The 22,178-nt window shown below is 39.0% G+C and overlaps 2 protein-coding genes across 3 annotated transcripts in view; both read right to left on the reverse strand.

Moving 5' to 3' along the window:
* Positions 1–2,499: 2,499 nt before the first annotated feature.
* The window catches only part of HMGN3 (high mobility group nucleosomal binding domain 3), a 150,594-nt gene continuing 130,915 nt past the window's right edge, over positions 2,500–22,178 (reverse strand). Inside the window, exon 8 of the mRNA XM_056856875.1 lies at positions 2,500–2,524. The gene's annotated coding sequence lies outside the window, so the exon portion shown is untranslated. The remainder of the gene's footprint in view (positions 2,525–22,178) is intronic.
* Positions 7,562–22,178, reverse strand: part of PHIP (pleckstrin homology domain interacting protein) — a 97,404-nt gene continuing 82,787 nt past the window's right edge. For both annotated transcript variants that reach the window (XM_056856872.1, XM_056856871.1), the window contains exons 31-40: positions 21,790–21,910; positions 20,577–20,702; positions 18,401–18,473; positions 17,693–17,743; positions 17,122–17,271; positions 15,751–15,903; positions 14,764–14,927; positions 13,033–13,298; positions 12,443–12,604; positions 7,562–8,686 (exon numbers count right to left, since the gene is read on the reverse strand). In XM_056856872.1, coding sequence (XP_056712850.1) covers positions 8,037–8,686; positions 12,443–12,604; positions 13,033–13,298; positions 14,764–14,927; positions 15,751–15,903; positions 17,122–17,271; positions 17,693–17,743; positions 18,401–18,473; positions 20,577–20,702; positions 21,790–21,910 — 1,916 coding nt within the window. In that variant the 3' untranslated portion in view covers positions 7,562–8,036. The remainder of the gene's footprint in view (positions 8,687–12,442; positions 12,605–13,032; positions 13,299–14,763; positions 14,928–15,750; positions 15,904–17,121; positions 17,272–17,692; positions 17,744–18,400; positions 18,474–20,576; positions 20,703–21,789; positions 21,911–22,178) is intronic.

Here is a 22,178-nt window from a genome sequence, read left to right on the forward strand (position 1 = left end):
CCATGGTGTCCCTGTAAGGACCTCCGCTGCTGCATTCTGGACTAGTTGAAGTTTCTGGGGCAGCCTTAACGGCAGCCCTGCATAGAGCGAGTACAGAAGTCCAGCCTGAAAGTGACTGTTGCATGGATCACTGTAGCTAGGGCAGGACAGGTAGGGCATCAGCTGCTTAGCCTAGCAAAGATGGAAAAACGCCATTCTGGCTAATTTGTGACCTGTGCCTCTATAGAAAGGGAGGCATCCAGCATCACACCCAGGCTCTTAACAGTTGGTGCAGGTATTAATTGCACTCCAAGAGTCGGGAGCAGATGCCCCATCTCCGGCCCAGTGTCTTTGATGGATTTGGCCTCTAGACACCAGGCCAAAATATCTGGGACGACATCTGGCCATCCATCCATCAGCAGATATAGCTGGGTGTCATCCGCATACTGATGACAGCCCAGCCCAAAACTCTGGACTAGCTGGATGAGGGGGCACATATAGATGTCCACAGTGTGTGCGTATGTATATATAAAACACTATTAAAAACAGGAGTCAATAATGGAACGCCAACCATAAGATAATAATAGAGGGGCACAGACAACTCTACCATGGAAGAAAATTCTACAGTTTTGGTACCACACCCAAAGGCAGCCCTTTCTTAGATGAGAATTCCCAAAGGTGACCGTGATGGTCGGGTAGGTTCATATGGGAATAGGTGGTCCATATGGTGGTCCCAAGCTGTATAGTGCTTTCAAGGATTGGGCCTGGAAATGAATTGGAAGACAATGTAGATGGAACAAGACTAATATGGTCCCTATGACTCACTCCAGTCAACATCCGAGCCCCAGCATTTTATACAAAATAGTTACAGGCACTCTTCAAGGGCAACACCATGCACAGCACACTGCAGTAATCTAATCGAACCGTTACCAGAGCTGCACCACAGTGGCAATGTCTTTTTTACTTTCCTTACAATGCACTAGTACAAGGTATAAACATCCTTTCTGGAAGCAGACAGCTGCAACTTTGGATCCTACCTATTTATTCAAGTTCATACTGTGAATCATTATTAAGCATTCACCAGGCAAGAAAAGACTTTACAGCAGCTTAGAAAAACGAGTTTTCTATTTATTTAAAAATAGGTTTGTAGTTACTACATTGCAGTGACAGTAATTCTTACACATACATTCTAATTTGTATAAAAGGATTCCAAGTATTATTCATCAAAACCAACATAGGTGTTTCACATAACAATAAAGTTTCAATCAATATGTACAAAAAGGAAGGGCACTGTTCATCCATGTGGGAGACTACACTTTATAACATGATAAAAGCATTTTTCTAAGAAACGAACCTTGATAAACCTAAAGTGTTACATAGACAGGATTGGGGATTTACATCATACTGTACAAAAAAAGCAGTTTTAAAATGTGTCAGTTTCAAAATTCAATCTTCCAGACAATGTCCTTAAATTGAGCTATACTATACATCAACATTTTAAGTGACAAGATTTAAACAGTTCACTCAAGAACTTTTCAAGTTTTTGCAGTGTTATGGTCCAAAAATGTAACTTTGAAGGTTCTCACAGCCTATCCTTTAAAAGAAACGTGTTTCAGATGCTTACATCACGTTAAATACCTTTTGTGCATGTGCACAAATGTGATGTCGGTATTTTGTTCAAGAAATAATGATTTTTAGCAAACTAGATCATCTGGACATAAAATGGATTTTGTTTAGGCCATATCTGAGTTTCCTGATGCAATTACCCGCATTAATCTTTTAGAAATCCCAGCTGTTAAATATTTTGCCCACTTTGTAACCAAAAGAGATTAATTTACATTTAAATTGACATGGACAGAGACTGAATTATTTTTCTAAAATGCAGTTTTAGGGTTTTGTCTTTGCAACACCAAAGCGGATATTATGGTCGTTAAAATGTTTGTTTCCCTCTGTTGAACTTTGAAATAAATTTGTAACAAATGTAACTTTCTTTAAATCAAAGATCCTCTGTATTCCACAACCTTCTGAACAGAACAGTACTGCAAAACAAAACATGAGCTATAGAAATAATGTTTTTTGCTTCACAATTTTCCCAATAGCAATAAAAAGCAATCTTGATTAAAATTACAAATCATGTAACATTAACATAAAAAGGACCAGATTTGTTATATTAGGAATAATTTTCAGACTTGGACACAATATATGAAATGTACACCATTTCTTTGAAGTATAAACATCTATGTACATAATTTACAGAAGAAATTCAACAGCCCTTTAATTAGATGAATACTTAGGTCCAATTACAAGAAGTGCAAGATTAAGAGATACATCATAAAATATACAGCTAGATCCAGTTAGTCTCTTGTGTGCACAGTTAGGTGCATGTAGCTGTCCCTCGAATACAGCTCTCCATTAAGAGGGAGCAGGAACAAAAAAAACCTTCTGCAAGTTCTACTCTGCACAGAGAATATTAGTGCCAACTGGATCGTGCACTAAACCTTCATTAGGTAGAACACAGAGAGAAAATGATTTTTTTGTTTCAAAGCTGAGGTTTAAAAGATTCTATGAAGATTGTCATGATTATTACAAAGCAATATTTACAAACATCGGCCAAAGGCTGCATGCACACTCCATGCCAATTCTTCAGATTTGGGTTGTCTAGGAGTAGCCATACTGAACAGAAACCACCAGTCGGGGAAAAATATACTATTACTTATATGCCTTCTATCACCATTTGATGCAATTTAGCAGTGATGATGCAGTCATTGACTTGTATGTAATTTCCACATATGTCCCATCAAAATGCATGCTAGTTACCCAGACCTAGCAGATTTCAGTTATAGTGTTGGATCCTATACACTGTGAGCACAATATACCTTTCTTGGCTCCCCTTTCCCACTAACAGCCTGCTGTGCTCCTCACAGTCTGGTTTCTGAGGGCTGGTAGATACTTGGGAACAGCAAAGGGGAGCCTGCAGGGAAATCTGAAGTGGGAAGGAAAAATCACACACAGGTGGGTATGAGTGAAGAGGTCTAGGATACAGTCCATGATAAATATAGCACAACTTGGTCTATTTATGTTGAACAGTGAACTTATGATCAATACAGACTTATATAAGGAATAGCTGTGTGACTAATGCTCAGGGTCCCTCTCAAACATACAATTTCTACAGGCCAAGCAGCCAGTTAAAAAACCTGATCCACAATCATGAAAGCCAAAATTGTTTAGGCCCAATTTGCTCTATTTTCCCCCAAAACATTTGTAGTGATATTCTAGATACTGTTACAAAAATACAAGCAGTGGGACCAAAGAGTCAGTTTAATTCTAATTTTTCAACTTTATTCAGTTGCAGATCATACTGCTAGTTAATTTTTTCAAGAAACTAGAAGCAAGAGAAATTGTATTATACCCCTCCCATTCAGTTCAATGCAGGATCAGCATAGAATATTTCTATTCCATTCACAGAAATGGGTATGCCTCAATATGCAAGAACTGTGGAAAAAATGGCTCTGAATTGAGGTCTTACTGGAATTGAGGTCTTACTGGGGGGATTCAGATTCATTAAATCTTCTGAAACAAAAAGCCCAATTAGTACCTTGAAAACATTTGTATAGTGATACAGCGCATGATGTAGGTACTTTAAATACATATATGTGCCCATTTATTTTAAGAAGCTGGTCTATTCTACAAGCTGCGTGAGCTTTTTAATCTGTATTTTACAAAATTAGTCTGAAGTTATATTAAATGCTAACAAATGAATGGCCATACACATACAAACCAACAGTATGGTACAAATAATTGTATGCAAGAATACATCATAGCAGTCCAATTTCTATATGAAGATGGTTGGTACGAAATTGCATTGTCACACAAAGAAAAGATGGTTTAAATACCAAAAATGTTGATGCATGTAATTTATGCTAAACTGATGGGAAGCAATTAACATTAACCAGTGGTTATCCACACAGATATTGAAGGGGAGGGGCTTCGATTAGTGAAGTAAAAAACAAAAGTAAACAAGAAAATATAAGAGAAACAAAGTTCCAAATAAGGCAGAATGCTCTAGTTTCAGACACTATCGTGTGATAACCAGTAGTTAGCATCAAAGTAATTTCATGAACAACATTACAGAACTAATGGACCACCCCGTATGAGAAACCATTTTTATGTCTGTTCGTTGCGGCCAAGTCTTTAAAATATTAACTGGGTGAACAGCGGTAATTACCAATGGAAATGGCATAGTATTTTACATGTAAAATGTGCCATAAAAACAAATATTGCATTTATCTTGAAACAGTATTATCTGTAAGACATAACAGTTAAGTTACTGAACCAGTATTTATTGCTCAGATTAAAATGTGCTAAATCAAACATTCTCTCTCTCTCTCTCTCTCTCTCTCATGGTACAATGAGCATCTTGCAAATCAGTCAAATCTAATCAATGATAGTAATTTAAGTAACACAAATGCAACCTAAAGCACTTATTTAAAAATGTAGCATATTTGCATTTTTATAAGTTGTTGTTTCTAGACAAATGAACCACCACAATAATGTCAGACATTCTTAGTAGCAAAGATTATTGTGAAAGGGGAATACATTGGTGTACCACAAATAAGACCTTGGATTCTTGCGAATTTGAAATGTGCCGTCTTCAGACACTTACGGTTATTCCAGTCTCCAACATAACATACAAATACTTGCTGCATATAAACATATACATAAACATTATATATAAGTCTATGTATAAATACTGAAAGTATAATTTATTAGAAGTGCTATGTAAAATTTAAAATTATTTAAAAGCATTAAAATAGCACAATGGCATATCCTGAGGTTGATAACTGTAACCACATACCAAACGCGTTTCGGCCTATGGGGCCTTCATCAGTGGTTAATTAAAACCCTTTCTTAAGCCTGCACACATTTACAGAAATACATTAATGAATACAAATACAAACAGTTCAAACCCAACCAGGCCTGTGTATATGTTGTAAATTCTATTCCCAATTACTGAAACACCTGGTATAATAGGTTCTTGTTGTAATACTGGTTAGTATAAGTCTCTCATATACTACGTGTGCAGGTATCAACCTAGTAAAGCAGCGCTTTAATGTATTTCTGTAAATGTGTGCAGCCTTAAGAAAGGGTTTTAATTAACCACTGATGAAGGTCCCATAGGCCAAAACGCATTTGGTATGTGGTTACAGTTATCAACCTCAGGATATGCCATTGTGCTATTTTAATGTTTTTAAATAATTTTAAATTTTACATAGTGCTTCTAATAAATTATACTTCCAGTATTTATACATAGACTTATATATAATTTCTTTTAACCCAACCTTGGGTACCCAGCTTCTGTTTTTAGGTTGGGTTTTATTCCCCTCCTTTTTTTCTTCATAAAAATAAACATGCCAAGTGAGACATAATTATAAATGGAGTAAACCTGATCCCTGGAGTTTCAGGTTTGCTTTGCATTTCTTTATATTACAATGCAGATTATATCAGGAAATTGTATTTGAAATTGACTGCCTTCATCAATTGTTAATTAAAATGATAAATTTAAATGTACAACACTTTCATTGTGAAATAAGATTATTCTATAGCCTGTCTTAATGTGTACTGTGTTTAATGCCCACAACATACCTAGTAGGAATATATGTTTTTTTTTAAAAAAAACAGTATTATGCCCTTTCATGCAGTTTTCTTGAAATGCTAATAAAATGGCTCTGCTGTGTCAGGGGAGGGTGGTGTCAGCAGAATCTTGAGGACTGCCCTCTACATCATTGGTATAGACTAACAGATGAAACTATATGAAATAATTTAACTTTTTAAAAAATGCCAAACCACAGTGATTTTTTTAATCTAAAGGAAATGAGAGCAGTTAAACTGCTAACTGAAAGGAAATCTTCCATGCCCCAGAATACCCTCAAATGGCCTATTAAGATTTGAAACCTACGGTAACAGAAACAGGGACAGAAATTGTAGATGGCCTCTCACTTGTAAGTATTCTGTACTAAAATCAAATATGCATGTTAGGAACTAATTGATATGATTGAGTTTTGTTTTTTAAACTAGCTGAGGTTGAAAATGAAAGCACTGCTGCACATGTGCTGTTGCTGAACTGAGTCCCACATGCACAAAAGGACAGATTGGCTTTGGGAGGTGGATTTACCTGCAGTTCTTAAAACTAAAAAAGGAATTCTACACATGGCCCCAAAAGGATGGTGAGAACAGCCATCTTTGACAGGCTCAATCTCATTACAGTAGTTGAAAACTGAATTCAGCCCCAATCCCCGCATCCTCACTATATTAAATTCCCCAACCCACAAAACATCATCATCACAGCAGAAAAAAATGATTTTTTTGCGGGGGACAGGTAACTTGGCAGAAAGGCGACCTATTGCTACCACGTGCATCTCTATGTCAAGATCAGAGTGCTTGTAAAAGAATAAGACCACTGTTCTTTCACACACCACCTTGTTTCCCCAAAATAGTGTATTAAGTAAAGAGTGGTTACATTTTTGTACCATGCTACTGTTTTGTAATGCATTCTTTCTTTTAAAGTGGACTATACTTTTAAACAATAAAATTGTATTATTAAAGTTTGTTTTTAAGGTATAAAACAAGTAAATGTACCATAAACAAATAAATAACTTTCTTTTCCATAGCAGTACATACAGCAATACATTCCCCCAAGTCATATAGTCATTTACAATAGACAACTTAAGTTTACTAAAGATGCATGAAATAACAGAATACAAGGCACAATCATTAAGTGGGATTTTCCTTTAGGTTGTATATATTGACTTGTTAGCGTGATAAGTATACTGTAAAAAGTGCAGAAAAAAACAATGTGCAATGAGAACACTGTATAAAACATGATTGCATAAAAAGTGATTTGGCCTTTTTATCTTTAGTAATTGAAAATAATCAATTTTCTCCCTTAAAATTAAAGTATGACATTTTAAAAAAATTTAAATTCTAGTACTACCTAAAAAGTCCTGAAAAATTATACCTGGGAAATATTGTATATGTTTATGTGCTTGTGTACATATTCAATATATACATACACATACACTTCTTTCAAAAGTAATTTTAGTCAGTTTAACACAATACGTAAAAACAATCAATTCTGAATCATAAAATAAACATCAGAATCCCATACTTTTCCTGCAGCTTCTTTGAATCCTTTAACCCAATTACACGTTTTACCTAAACAACTGTCAAAGGATCCTACCAGTGCATTAATTGTTTTCTACTACAAAGTACTAGTAGAGAGAGTTTCTTAGAACAATGGATAATTAGAATATGGAGTCTTAAAACATAATTGAAAGCTGACACTCGAAACTTTCCACTGCACCTGTTCTTCAGTCTTTGGCACAATAAACAGATCTGATTGATAGAAGAATGAAGGTCTGAAAAATTAGACATATTAGTCAAACTTTTTCCAATGTGGATATATATCTATATATATTGTGATTTTTCTCTCTGTTTGGCACAACCTAGATAAACTAATAACCTGCACTAGGGTTTGTTTGTACAAAGCTGTGTGCCCAATCACTACTGAAATTAGCCATCGTCTTAACAGCAAAGACTGGTAATTTTGTGTTTCTGCTCAATGGCATTTACTGCCACTCTTTGCTAATATCCTGTAAAACACAAATACTACTCTATACAAATGTATTGTACCTTGCTCATTCCAAAATAGGAGTTCTGTTCTCAGTCTGTAACATTAAAAATTCTATTACCTTTTTTAATCAAATAGAGATAGTGTACTGTTGAAAATTACAGTAACATTTCTGCAAATCAAGAATTTCATTTATACAATTGTCAATATCAACTGAACAAAGTGAATTGAAATGCATAACCTACTTGAAGGGCAATAAATAGCAAAAGTTTAAAATAGATACTTCTTTCAAAGAAATGTTCAGTTTATTTTTGCTATGCTTCTTTCAACTCAAGACATTCTTGTCTGTAAAGAGCAGCAGAAAGCAGATATCCTTAGTTCCACTAATTCCTCAATTGTACCTGTTTATTAGCATTCTTAAATGCTGAAGTTACCAACCAATCAGATTAGCCTTTGCTTTTTCAGTCAATTTTCGGACTCTGCCCCTGCTAGATGTCCCAAAAGTCAAAGAAGTGTCTTCAAATAGCAGCTGTCTCTGTTCCTCCTCCGAGTCATCTTCATTGTAAAAGGCTGTCCTTCTGCCCTGGTTTCTAGTTCTCATATGGGGTTCAGAATCTTTAAGTTCTTCAGATTCTTCTTCAATAGGCTCATCTGGTTTTTTTCTCCTGCTTCTTGTCTGAATTTTAGGATCTGCAGGTAATGGAAGTTCTAATCCTGCTGGTTGTACCTCTGCTGGCTTCCGTTTAGGTTTTCTGCCTCCACGGCCTTTTCTTTGTAGTAAGTCCTCCTTCACATTATTTTCAGAGAGAGCATTGCATGCAGTGGAAACAGATGCTTCCTCTGCTGGCAAGTCATTAGTAGCTAGGACTGTACTTGGGCCCAATTTTTTTTGTTGCGCAAGTAACAGATTTTTTGGTTTCCGTCCTCTTTTCTTATGTACCACTTCACAGGTACTGTTGTTTGTTTCAATTTTGGGTTTCCGTCCAGGACCTCTCTTAAATACAGGCTTTGAAGACTGTCCCCCGTGTCCATTTACTTGGATGCTTCCTGATGCCAAAGCCACAGCATTATTCTTGCAATCTAATATGAAGGAACAGCAACATATAAGTGAATTACATCAGACTTTTTCTTTGCACAAGGAGCTTGACACTAATACAAGATTATATTTAAAATAAGATGTAGTGAGCAAATGCTTAAAAGGTAAAGGTCCCCTGTGAAAGCACAGGGCCATTCCTGACCTATGGGGTGATGTCACATCCTGACGTTTACCCTCCTGAGTAATGCTCAATTAAGCATCACATGCGGAAAGCTTAAGTATGACAGCAGCTCCCCATTCACTTGTTTAGCCATCATCACCACTAGAAACTCCATCAAATGTAGTATTTTGAAATATTCCAACCGAAACTAAAGAATGAGGGTGTGTGAATTACTTAAGTATATGGCTCCCAAGTAAGAATTTGGTGCTATCTTTAGCAGGGAACCACCTCATTAAAGAAAACCTAGCTCATCCCTTTATTCCAAACTCCCCTCTCACGCCCCCTTCTAATGAGATGAGACAGAGATCTTCCCAACAAGTCAAGCACGACTAGGAGAAGCGAATGTAGGCCATGAACAAAAACAGACTGCACCACTGGCATCTTAGAGGAATGATAACCAACAATAGTGCAGAGGCAAATACAGCTCAGAGCAAAGAAGTTCCTATACTGCCTTTGTGGCGCAAAGAAAAGAACTAACAGGGGGAAGCACTCTTTTAATGCGGACACTTGAAAGTTGGGCCAGTAAGCTGGAAGGATGGTAGAGCGTCAAGCAGTCAAATCCAACTCAGGTTCTAGGACCTTCCCACATTTCGTATGAATATCCTGCACAAGGGACTTCACGCATTCTGATAGTCTGACTGTTAAGACATTGTATCTAGCTGGCATCTTCCAGTAATTCCTCATGTATGATAAAACATAAAGATGCTTGAACTTTACTGACTGGCACACTCACCCAAATTGTTACTTTATTTTATTCGATTTATACCCTGCTCTCTTCCCGGGCAAGGCTGGGCTCAGAGCGGCTAACAGTTATTAAAACAATCGAAGAACATAAATTCAGCAACGCAATACACTAAAACCAATTTAAAATTATAACAATAAGCCATTAAAACCTAATTACACCAATTGGCACCCATTAAGAAGAGTGGGCCACAGTTAGTCAGGGACAGTCAGGACCCCACCCCAATCCCATAAGATGAAACAAGAGCAAAAAAGGAGGGAGGGCGAGGGAGGCCAGCCATGATATACACCACTGCTGTCCTCAGCTGTAGGCCCAGTGGAACACCTCGGTTTTACAGGCCCTGTGGAACTGCATCAGGTCCTGCAGGGCCCTGGTCTCACTGGAAAGAGAGTTCCACCGGGCCAGAGCCAGGGCCAAAAAAGCCCTGGCCTAAGCTGAGGACAGCCAGACACTCTTTGGGCCAGGGACCACCAGTAAGTTGTTGTTAGCAGAGCATAGAGCACTCTTGGGGACGTACCAGGAGAGTATTTCCACATGACCTACAGAATTTGGACCTCATATACTACAAGACATGAAGATTAATGGAAATAGAATAGTCTCCTTCAAAGTACAGGGCATAAATACAGTTGATACAGTACTATACAGTAGTTACAGTTAAAAGCATTTCCAGAACATTCAGACTGCTGGAATTGGAAACCAAGTCTCAAATACACCGATGGGACTTTTAAAAATCTGGTAATAAAAATTTGGGCCACAAATTCTAACAAAAGTGACAGTACAGGGAACTGAAAGACAAATTAAAAATGTTCACGCCCGTATTTTAAAAAAGCATTGCAACAGACATCTCAGTCTGAGAAACTTTTTATATTTTGTTTTCTCCCAAGAACTTTAAAAAACCCTACATATTTCCTGAATTTTTACAGGTTACAATGGTGTGAGGGATGTAACCTGCTTCCCGTGCCAAAAGGTAATGTGGCAAGCCTGGGATTACAAAGGAAAGTAACACTGGCATATGGAGAAATCACAGAATGAGCTTCTAACAATATACCAGGGGCTCAGTGTTCTGTACACAGGCAGTGTGCCTGTGACGCTAGTGGATCTTGCTGTGTTGCTGAGACTCCTAAGCAAGCACAGGAACTCTTACCAATGTACAAGGTAAGAGGACTTATCCCTAGCCTGCAAAACTAGGACTCATTGCACTTCCTTCCTTAACAGAAATGAAGAAATAAAATCTCAAAGAGGGGACCAGCGACACCACAGAAGAGCCAAATCAGGCATCAAACTTAGCTTTCTCCGTTGACTGCAGCAATAAACACCAGTGTTGGTCAGACATGGGATATCCTCAGCACCTCTTTCTCCATTCCAAAAAATTCACTTTTATGATTAATTAACAACACAAACTAAATGCCAAATAATCTAATTTTAGGTATCATTATCACCATTGCTATAGTTACCGTATATACTCGTGTATAAGCCGAGTTTTTCAGCCCAAAAAAAGGGTTGAAAAATCCCAACTCGGCTTATACGCGGGTCAATACGGTAGGTGGAGGGGGGGACTTGCTGCCGCCGCCTCCAGCACGCCTTCCCCCGAGCCAGGAGCGGCCTGCAGGACCTCCTGCGCGCCGGGGGGGGGCACCGCCTCCAGCGCGCTTCCCCGGGCCAGGAGTGGCCTGCAGGGCCTCCTGCGCGCCCGGGGGGGGGGCACAGCCTCCAGCGCGCTTCCCTGGGCCAGGAGCAGCCTGCAGGGCCTCCTGCACGCCGGGGGGGGGGGGGCGCCGCCGCCTCCAGCGCGCTTCCCCTGGCCCAGGAGCGGCCTGCAGGAGCGGCCTGCGCGCCGCGGGGGGCGCCGCCGCCAGCACACTTCCCTTGGGCCAGGAGCGGCCTGCGCGGCCTCCTGCGCGCAGGGGGGGGCCCGCCGCCGCCAGCTAATCGCCGCCTCTCCCGGTAAGTAGGGGGTTCAGGGGCTCTTCCCCTCCCCCCGTAGAGGTGGGTCTGGAGGGCCCGAGAGGCCGGGCAGGAGGGCGACCCGGGGGTTGTATAAGCCGACCCTCGGCTTATACGCGGGTGCCTAATTTTTCCCCATTTTTGGGGTGAAATTAGGCACCTCGGCTTATACGTGGGTCGGCTTATACACGAGTATATACGGTAATTAACTCAAGTTTTAGCGTGGTGTAGTGCGGTGGACTCTCATCTGGAGAACCGGGTTTGATTCCTCGCTCTTCCACATGAATCCTGCTGGGTGACCACAGGCTAGTTCTCTCAGAACTCCCTCAGCCCCACCTAACTCACAAGGTGTCTGTAGCAGGGAGAGGAAGGGAAGGCAATTGTAAGCTGCTTTGAGACTCCTTACAGTGGAGAAAAATGGGGTATGAAAACAAACTCTTCTTAAACAGCTTGATATTTAAATAAATTTGCCATTATACTAATACCTTTAGGTTGTGTTTCATTTTCAAGAAAATGTAAGGTTTCTTTCAAGTAATCAATTCTTAGAGTAAAGACATGGTTCAGTGGTAAGAGCACCTGCTTTGCACACAGAATGCCCCAGACTCAATCCCCAGCATCTCCAGCTAAAAGGATCAGGCAACAGATGATGTGAAAGACCTCTCTACCCAAGACTCGGGGGAGCCACTGTTAGAGTAGACAGTGTTGATCTTGATAGACTAATGGTCTGACTCAGTACAAGGCAGCTTCACGTGTTCAAGTGGAAAGTCCCACTTGATGAAACCAGCTTCCAAGTAATCAACTAATGCTCTGACAGATAAATCTTTGTGTGAACCCAGGTTTGCAGATTCAGTGATTGCAGTTATTAACATTAAAAATATAAAAACAGGCCCTTACCCTGTGGGCTGAGAGCAGATAACTTTGGTTTTCGTTTAACTGGTTTGTCTTTCTCCACATTTTCTTTTGTAGTATTATTCCTGGTGTTGTGAGTGTAATTGGTTTGATCAGGGACTAATAAAGCATTCTGGTTCTTGGAATGTTTGGTGGAATTCTCTAGGACTGAGAAGACAAAATTGTAAGATAAAAGTGGTTTTTCATCGATATTTTAGCAGAACATCTAACAAATTACAGATTAAGTTCATGACTAAAGTATCTTTAATTAAAATAAAACCGGATGAATCCCCGTTTTAGATCATTTCAACCATCCATTCTTAGAGCTCCACAACCCACATTATCAGGGTTCTCTATCCAAAAACTAAGGGCATAGCCACTGGATGTGATCAGGGCAGTTTTTTCACTCAGTTTCCTTTCTTACTATAGCTCCAATTCCACATAGCTCTTGTCCATGGAGGTCCCATGATTGGGGGGGGGGGGGGTTCAAAGGGAAACCTGCCTCCCTTTTTCATTGGTGGAAAACCTGATGACTATAATCCATTATGAGTGCAACAGGAATCACGATTTTACAGATTTAGAAACTAATGACCCACCTGATTTCCCTGATGCAACAGCAGGACTAGTTTTCACAGTTAAAGGCTTTCCTCCTGATGAAGTAGATGGCTGTTCATTCACAGCCATTTCTGTTACTGCCCTAGTGCTCCTAGTTCGGACCAAAGGGGCAGATTCAGTTGCTTTTCCATTCATCTGAGCCGCAACATTTCTCAAGGATGTTAAACGCACAGGCGTAGAGGTTGTAGGCACCGCTGGGGATTCCGCTTTCAGTGGTGGTTTTAGTAGCCGTCGCTTTCTATCAGGACTAAAAGCAGAATGATATGACTGATGGTTATTTTACAGGATAAAACTAAAGCAACATAACCTACATGAACTGTCTCTCATTCCTCTTCATCCTGGAGTTATTTCAGAAAGCATGAAAAGGAAGAACAAATGTCAACAAGAAGTTGTCAGGATTTGGACAAGGGGGCACAAAGTTGCTAGACCAACTAGAATTTATACGTTGGTGAGGCACCACATTTAGAAGGTCTGAAAAATACAGTTCGGAAAAGTCAGTTGATAAGAAATAAGGAGTTATGGGAAATGTCCTGCTTATACAAACTGGGTGTGTGAGATAGTTGGGAATGAGTTAGTAGCCCAATTCAACAGCTCGTTACACACCCAGGACCTTTAACATGCACATGTGAGGAAGGCATCTGCTTCCCTTTAGTATTAAGATCAGCCTCCCCCCAAAACACACACACAAGATGCATGCAGAGTTGCTCCCCAGTGAAGTTAAAAGGTGAAGTTCCTTGCTTTTGTGAAAATGCCAGACATCTGTTTAGTTCAACAAACAGTCATGAAAGTTCACGAAGTTTGTGTTTGTTTGCCCAGCATCAAAAAGCTGCCCAGAAGTACAGGCTTCTCTGCACACAGCTAAGATGGAGAGGGATGAAATACACCCTTCTTGTTTCTCCTCCTCTCTTTTCTTGCCTCTGCTTCTCCATATCCCTAGTTATGTCTTACTTAGTCAATCATAGGATTCAGTCCCTACAATCTATGTATAGATGAACGTATTTTGAGTAGCAAGCCCATTGTGGATCCACAGCCTCCTTTTTAACAGATGCACAAGCTTACAAACTGATCTGAGCTCAGAAGGAAACAGTCTATTTCAATTTTCAGCACCAGCCACTTGGGCAGACTATTTACTGAATGACCCGTATGAAAGTCACAAAGATACCACTTGCCCACTACTTAAATAAAGTAAAATCAATCTTCAGTTTTAAAAAAGATAATCCCAAATAAGTGTTTAAACAGATAAACACACTAGATATCTGAAAAATATTCCTGAAAAACCAAAAACTGCATGAACTAAATTGTGGAAGGGAGGGATTAAAATCCACACTAGGAACAGAGCCAGACATATATGTCAATAAAAGAGTGAGATGGGGGGGGGGGGAAACGGACATTGCTTTACAGCAGAAAACCCTATACCTGCTCATTTCAAAAAGTATTTATGCTACCCCAAATGCAGTCTTTTAGTGCAAGTGTGTGTTTGTCTAGGCAACGAATAAGGAACTACTCAAAGCAGAGGAGCATTCTAAATAGTAGCCTTTTTATGGTGGTGGCACCTGGGAAAACTGGGAACTAACTCTTGATATGATCATAGGGACTCAGATGATAAAACCTTTTTATGCACCATAAAATAACAGTTAAAAAGTACTGAGAAACCCTCACCAAAATAAACAATTCTGATACTACATTCAGAAGCACTAAATAAAGCATCATACCTTGAAGCAGCACTACTAGAAAGAGAACTGCTTCTGCTTCTTTTCTTCCTCCTCTTTTTAATTGTGTTTCTTTTATGAAAACGCAAAGCGGCCTTGTAATCTGATAAAATGGAACTTATGTGTTCCTCAAAGAAGGCAGACAGACGCAGGCTCATGCTGTAAATCTATTAAAAATATTAGAACTCTGTTAATATGTGAAAGTAAATCCAGAACAAAGTTTGCTTCAAAATGTAATTTTCTGCCCACATAATTTATTGTATTAAGTAACATAAATCACTGCATACAGTAAGATCCACTAGCATCACAGGCACACTGCCTATGTGCAGAAGATATGAGTAGGGTTTAATCATTTGAGAGCTCAGGCAATACAACCGAACATTGGCAAAACGTGAGTTCTCTATGCACCAATCTTGTCCGTATCCTGCCTCACTTCTCTCCATGCTTTATAAGCTGGGTGGAACATGAGTAACTTTGAGCATATTAAAAAAAACGATGTGCACAGACTCTATTCCCCCAGCGTACCATCACACTGCTTGCATGTCTGTGTGCAGACGAGAATGTATGTGCGTGTGGAAGAGTCCTAATTGGGATCATATGTTAACAGGTAACGCACCTAAGCAATTTTCAGCTACAGCATTTCAAACACTCATTATTTAACAAGTTTTCCACTTTCCACTAGCTGCACTGAGAAGGTGGCAGTGATCCCTTCAGCAAGTTTGCTGATTTTTTGGAAAGGCTGGATCCAGCCCTTGACAGCCAAAGCTGCAGCTGCTTTAAATCAAATGAAAGACTATGGAAAAGTCTTACATTGTAACAGATAAGGTATTCTTCCACGTAAAAGTACTTACTAGGTCCTTAAAAGAGTCTAAAAATACAGCTGCATTTTAGTATTCATGTTACAAGTTACACTTGTGTAACTTTTCCAAGAATGAGCACAGCACAGATATCATATCATTACATTTTTAGAAATAAATTGTAAAGCCATACTCTGGATCTTTTGCATGGTGTATAAACTTTGGAGTTGCTGAAGATCAGTCTCACATCTTTACACATCTCCATCGGTGACTCATAATTCCCCACTTCTAGTGTTTCTCGAACCGTAGCAAAATCCATTGGAGTATCAATGATGTCTCTGTAATCCTTAAAAAAAAACACAAACATTAACTTCTGTTTATTAATCTGAGAGTACATTACTAATTACTGAAGATAATGATATAAGCTAAAGACAGGATAGAGAAGGATATATTGGAGGCAGAGTGGCTTTGTATGTGAAGAAATTCCTAGCTTTTAGATATACACTGATGGATCTGAATCCGTACTGACTGACTAGGAAACTGGCCTTGAGCTCATGGTGGATACCTCAGTGAAGATGTCAACTCAGTGTGTGTGCAGCAGTAGTGGGAAAAAGCAAATACAATCCTAGTGATTATTAGGACATAAAACAAAGGACATAAAACAAATGGTCAAATATTATATCTATGATGTGGCCACAATTGGAATACTATGTTGCTGTGTTTTACAAAGGACTGGAAAAGAGGCAGAGTGGGCATCCAAAATAGTTATATCCTACAAGCAAAGGCTAGATCTTGCAACTTGTAAATTTAGCAAAATGATGAGTGGGCGGGGGGATGAGGTATGTAGAAAGTGACTACAGAAAGTTTCCCTCATTCTTCCCTAATACTAGAAATCTTGGACACCCAATGAAGTTGATGGGTAGCAGAGTAAGGATAGATAAAAAGACACTCAGATTAATTTACTTATGTAATTCACTGCCACAGGATGTAGGATTTGGTCCATCAATGAGAGTTTCCATACAGCCTTTCTATTAACATGATTTCTGTCAGCAACAAGTGACTTTCTCGCCTCCCCCACCCCCCGCAGCAGCCCAAAATGTCCCCCCAAAATGCTGCTTCTGCAACAGAATTTCAGAGGGTATTCCTAATGCAGCGTAAGGGAAAAGGAGACTAAATTCATGCACTATTGAGAAAACCTTCCATCTGTGGAAGCATTCTGTGGCATCCAATGCCCTGGCTATTATTCACAATGATTAGATGGAATCCCCATTATCATAGGTAATAAGCCTTTGAAAACCAGTGTTGGGTGGCAACAACGGAGGGAGTTATGATCCTTGAAGTCTGCTTTCAGGCCTTTGCCCATACCACATTTCATGCCATTCCCTGGGGTCCGTCAAGCCTCAGGAGGAGATTCAAGAAGATACAGATTTATTTGTGTGAAAACGCAGCAGTTCATGTGAAATTAGAAGTTCATTATAAGCTGATTATGTAAATTCAATGTCATATTCATTCTACCGCTCAATTCACAATGTTTGGCAGCAATTATAATTTTTCAAATACTTACTGGATACTCAAGAAGATCTACTGGTTGGCGAAAAGGTTCAGAATCCTCACACTGAAAAATAAGATTCAACAACTCCTGGCACTGTCTTTTCCATGCCTGGACATCATATGACTGAGCCCTGTTACGTAGCCTCCGCTTTGGCTGATGATCCTGAAACGTCAAGATTGAACTTAGCTCATTTAATAAATAGATATTTTTACAAATTCATAAAGGAAATTGATTATTCGTTTAACTCCGGAAGTAATTTTTTCCAGCTAAATAAACCAGCAATAGAGATTTATGACCCTTTTACCAAGGGGACCAAAATCAGAAATTGGTCTTTAGATCCACTTGTCAGAATCAGCCTTTCAACCAAGAAACAAAACACACCTTATGCGCTTCTACGCCGGATTTTATTCAGTAACCCCTACTGGTATACTGCAGTGCTCAACTCACCATTTGGGAAATATACCAAGTCATTGGTATTAAATAACATCAGTATGTAAAAACACGTCATCAAACAAATCAACCTTGACAAACTGTTACATCATTATACATATCCACAGCAGATCACTAATACAAAACAAATTACCTTCCTCTTTCTAGTGGAAGTTCCAGGCATGTTAATATCTTTCTCTTCTTCCTTTAAGCAATAAAATATTCATCACGATGTAAAAATGTTACAATTTGAAAAATATTTAATTACGACATGATCTAGTTGCAATGTTACAAGTACATACATATTGCACTAATACTGTTGCGTACTGAATCCATCCCCATCACTTCATAAGAGAAAAACGGACTGGAAATCATTGTCTTTATAAACATGGAGAAATCAACGCAGCAAGTCTATGCAATTCCCTCACCGTACAGGTAGTAATAGTCTCTGATGAGGCTCCAGACCGAGGAAAGGCTGATTCCACACATGGCTCCATTATATCTGGAGCTTGTTCTAGCCAAAAGCGACTCCTCCCTGTTGCATTTTGCACTGCATTGTACATGCTATGTGTTTGGATTGGACTTCAAATGATAAGCACTGCTCTTGGATCCAAGAGGGATTATTATACAGGGTTTGATTTGGCCAGCTTTTTCACTCAGCTGCACCAAACTCCCCTCCTCCCTGCACTGCCCACCCCACATGGCTTTTATTCATGCAGGTTACATGGTCCACAGCACAGCCTTTTCTTGTGGTCAAATGGGATCCCTCCGTCCTTTGTCACCAGCAGTATTATCCAACCAATAATACACAAATGAAACCATATTGTTCCAAAGTTTTACATGACACGTTGAGTTTGCTTACCTCCTCTGAGTCAGATAAGACCTTTTTCTTCATGGTATTATACAGCGGAATTATATCATAGCAAGCCTGATCTCTGTTCAATACAAAAAGCCTGCCTGTTAATGAATCTATTTGTATCCACATTTGCATGATGTATCTACATATATAAGAATTAAAGGTTAACATTTCCTAATTTAGAGAACAGCATTGTTAGAATAAAGTGAAGAATTCAAGTAAACACTGGACTGGATTCCAGCCCCGAAATCTGAGTGTCACTTAAGGGAAGCTATTCGACCCAATTGCCTCTTCTTGTTGTAGCAGCCTGTGTCACACAGCACATCATCCTGGTGGGTCCCGACACTTAGCAGTTTATTGCATTCTTATAATTAAACCTTCAAAGCAACACTTAACTAATCAAAAAATATTTTGTCTCAAAAACACTGTTCTTAATCCAATACAGCCTCACCATTTCCACACTGCGTAGAAATTAACCTTTGTACTGCTCTATTTTAATCCTCACTATTCTTTTAACAGCTAGATTTGAGTCTGGTAGCGCCTTAGAAACCAACAAGAATTCAGGGGCTATGAGCTTTTGAGAACTAAAATTCCCTTCATCAGACACAAAGGGAGCTTTGACTCTCGAAACCTCACACTCCTGAAAATCTAGTTAGTCTTTAAGGTGCTAATGGACTCAAATCTAGCTGTTCTACCTCAGACCAACACAGCTACGCTCTGAAACTATTCTTTCATCAAATTCAATTATAATTTAAATATGTATTTGCTGCCAAGGCTTAAACATCAGCTGCAATAAAGCCACATTAATTAGAACACTTTGTAAGCTACTGTAACAGCAACTTTAAAAACAAGGAGTATACTTTTTATATTTTATATATAATGATTTATTTATTAATTGCTTCTCCACCAAATTACTAAACCATCACAGAGAAGTTAATGGCAGACTTATTGTTAGTCCCCATCTATTGTGTCAATTTGCCCTGTCTTATGACAGTACTTGTCTCATTATTTCCCACTGACATTCTGGTAACAGCATGTGGCAGGAAGACCTTCAGATGTAGATGGCTCTGCATCTCTCAATGTCTATGCAAGAAACAATCTAACTGCAGGTGTTTCTTACAAGACTCAAACAAAAGAAGAAGAATTGGTTATTACATGCCGACTTTCACTATCTTTTAAGAAGAATCAAACCGGCTTACAATCTCCTTCCCTTCCTCTCCCCACAACAGACACCTTGTGAGGTAGGTGGGGCTGAGAGAGCTCCGAGAGAACTGTGACTAGCCCAAGGTCAGCCAGCAGGCTTCATGTGGAGGAGTGGGGAAACCAACCCAGTTCACCAGATTAGAGTCCGCCCCTTATGTGGAGGAGTGGGATCAAACCCGGTTCTCCAGATTACAGTCCACTGCTCTTAACCACTATACCACTACCAATAAAGCAATTAAATAATTCAAGTGCTAAGTACTTGTAATTTTGTTACGTCATAAATTATCAAGCTTAAAATAAGGGAAAAGATTGTGCTGGGAGTGAAATTTGCTTCAAAGAGTGCCAGGGAATAATTTGACATACTATTGCCAGAAAATCTTCAGGCTTACCTTGATAATGGGAGAGTTTCATGTAATATGATTACAGAAAAACTGATTTCTACATCCCTCTTGTACCTATACTTTATACTCAACCAAATACATTTTAAAAAAATCAGAGTTTGGGACCTAGTGAAAAAATAATTTAGTATACTACCATGTCAAAAATAAAACATAGGTACCATTAACTTTACTCAGTAAACATATACGATATAGGTACCAGAGAAAAGTGACTTGTTTATTTAAGAACATAAAACATAAAAATATAACTTAAAATATTACTATAAATTAAAATATATTTATAGGGTCTCAGCTTTCAGTAATTTAACTCAAAGGGATTTTTGAAACACTCATCAGGAATTGTCAGGGTAATATTTCCCATTCCTTACCCTCTGTTAATGGAAGTAAAACTTTTTAAGCTTATCACAAAATTAATAAAAGCAGCACTCTGGGGGGAAATTAATGAAAAAATAAACTCTATTATTAAATAGGATAGCTAATTATATGCTTTCTTCCTCTGTAAACATATAGGCTATACATCTATACATGACTCATAAACAAAACCATGTAAAGTATTTCTCCTTTTGGAGCTGTTAGCTTACTTTATGAAGTGTAACAGAAGATCTGTAACAAACTTGGCAGATTTGACAATGGGACTTCCAGGTTCATTGAATGTGCGTGTATTATATTCGATATACCGAACTTCCCACATAAGTGAAGAAAGTCGCCTTTGAAATGGAAAAAGGAATAAAAATATTGAAATACTATTGAAATTTTAGTCCAAATATTTGATCCATACCTATAAAATAAAGTTTCCCCAAAGACTGGCACACAAATTGGTACCAACAACTTAACATTGACTAAATATGGCTCAAGCATATTTGGAAGCCCTTGCCTTATTTGTTCCTCCCAGCAGGGCGTATTGTCAGTATCCCCCTTCTCAGTGGCTACTGCATAACAAGGTAGGTATATAATTTAAAAAATAACAACAACACATAAAACAGTATATAAAATGTACTCTGCCATGCTTGAAGGGCCTTGCCTTGTCATGCCTTAGTACAGAAATCAAGTACTGGTACTATGCTCTGGTTAATCCTGGCTCAAATTAAGGCACTCAAGATCAGAAATCAATGCAATATGATTCACTTGCATCACCAGAAATGTGATACAAGGACACAAGAGAATGATAGATAGGAAACCTACATGAATTCTAGGTGCATGTCATTGAAGAGTGCATGTCACTGGTTATGTTCCTTGGACAAACAGCTACAGGGCTCAAAGGGATAAAACTGTGAAGGGGACTTGCAAATAATATTTGAGCAAAAGAAACCAGGAGACTAAGGAGTCCACACAGCAACTTTTTTAGAAGACGTATTCAAAAGCCAGGGCCACCTAGGTCAAGTTAAACATAGCAAGATTAACACTAAATAGGGGACGTTCTGACCTGGATAGCCAAGGCTAGCCCGATCTTGTCAGATCTCAGAAGCTAAGCAGGGTCAGCCCTGGTTAGAATTTGGATGGGAGACCAGTCAGAAAGTCTATGGTTGCTACAGAGAGGCAGGCAATGGCAAACCACCTCTGGGCATCTCTTGCCTTTAAAACCCTACCGGGTCACCACAAATTGGCTGTGACTTGATGGCAAAGAAAAAAACCAAGACTATCCCACCATATCATGTTCGTTTAGCTGGAATGTACATCACTCAACTAGATGCATTACCATTTCAAGGCTGTTTAAAGCAGTCCAAGAAGTTGGCTTTACGTGAAAAATGTCTGGAGAATCATTTTAGAATATCAAAAAGGTAACTCAGAACAAACCTGTAAAACCTATTTTCCAGTCTCTGCTTAATTGTACTCAGATCAGTAGGGTATGCAACAACAGTGCAGTACATTGGATAAGCTTGGAAATCCACAGGTGCCACAAAAGGAGACGCAATATCTAAACATGAAAAAAACCTTGTTACTACAACACTGGAGACAGGATGCATACTTTTATAAGTGTAGTATTTGTAAGATGTATTAGATATATGTTAATTTTGCAAGCTTTTCAATAAGAAGAGTAGAAGTGGCAGATGTTGCCCACTACTGATTAGGTATTTGGTCATTACCAGCACATAAATTTTGCTTTCCCTAAAATGCCTGTTGCACGGAGATGTTTTTTGTGTAAGAGGAGTGCCACATGTGAAGCGGTACCCCCAAAAAAACAA

Source organism: Euleptes europaea, chromosome 10 (assembly GCF_029931775.1).
Source record: "Euleptes europaea isolate rEulEur1 chromosome 10, rEulEur1.hap1, whole genome shotgun sequence".
Classification (NCBI taxonomy): domain Eukaryota; kingdom Metazoa; phylum Chordata; class Lepidosauria; order Squamata; family Sphaerodactylidae; genus Euleptes; species Euleptes europaea.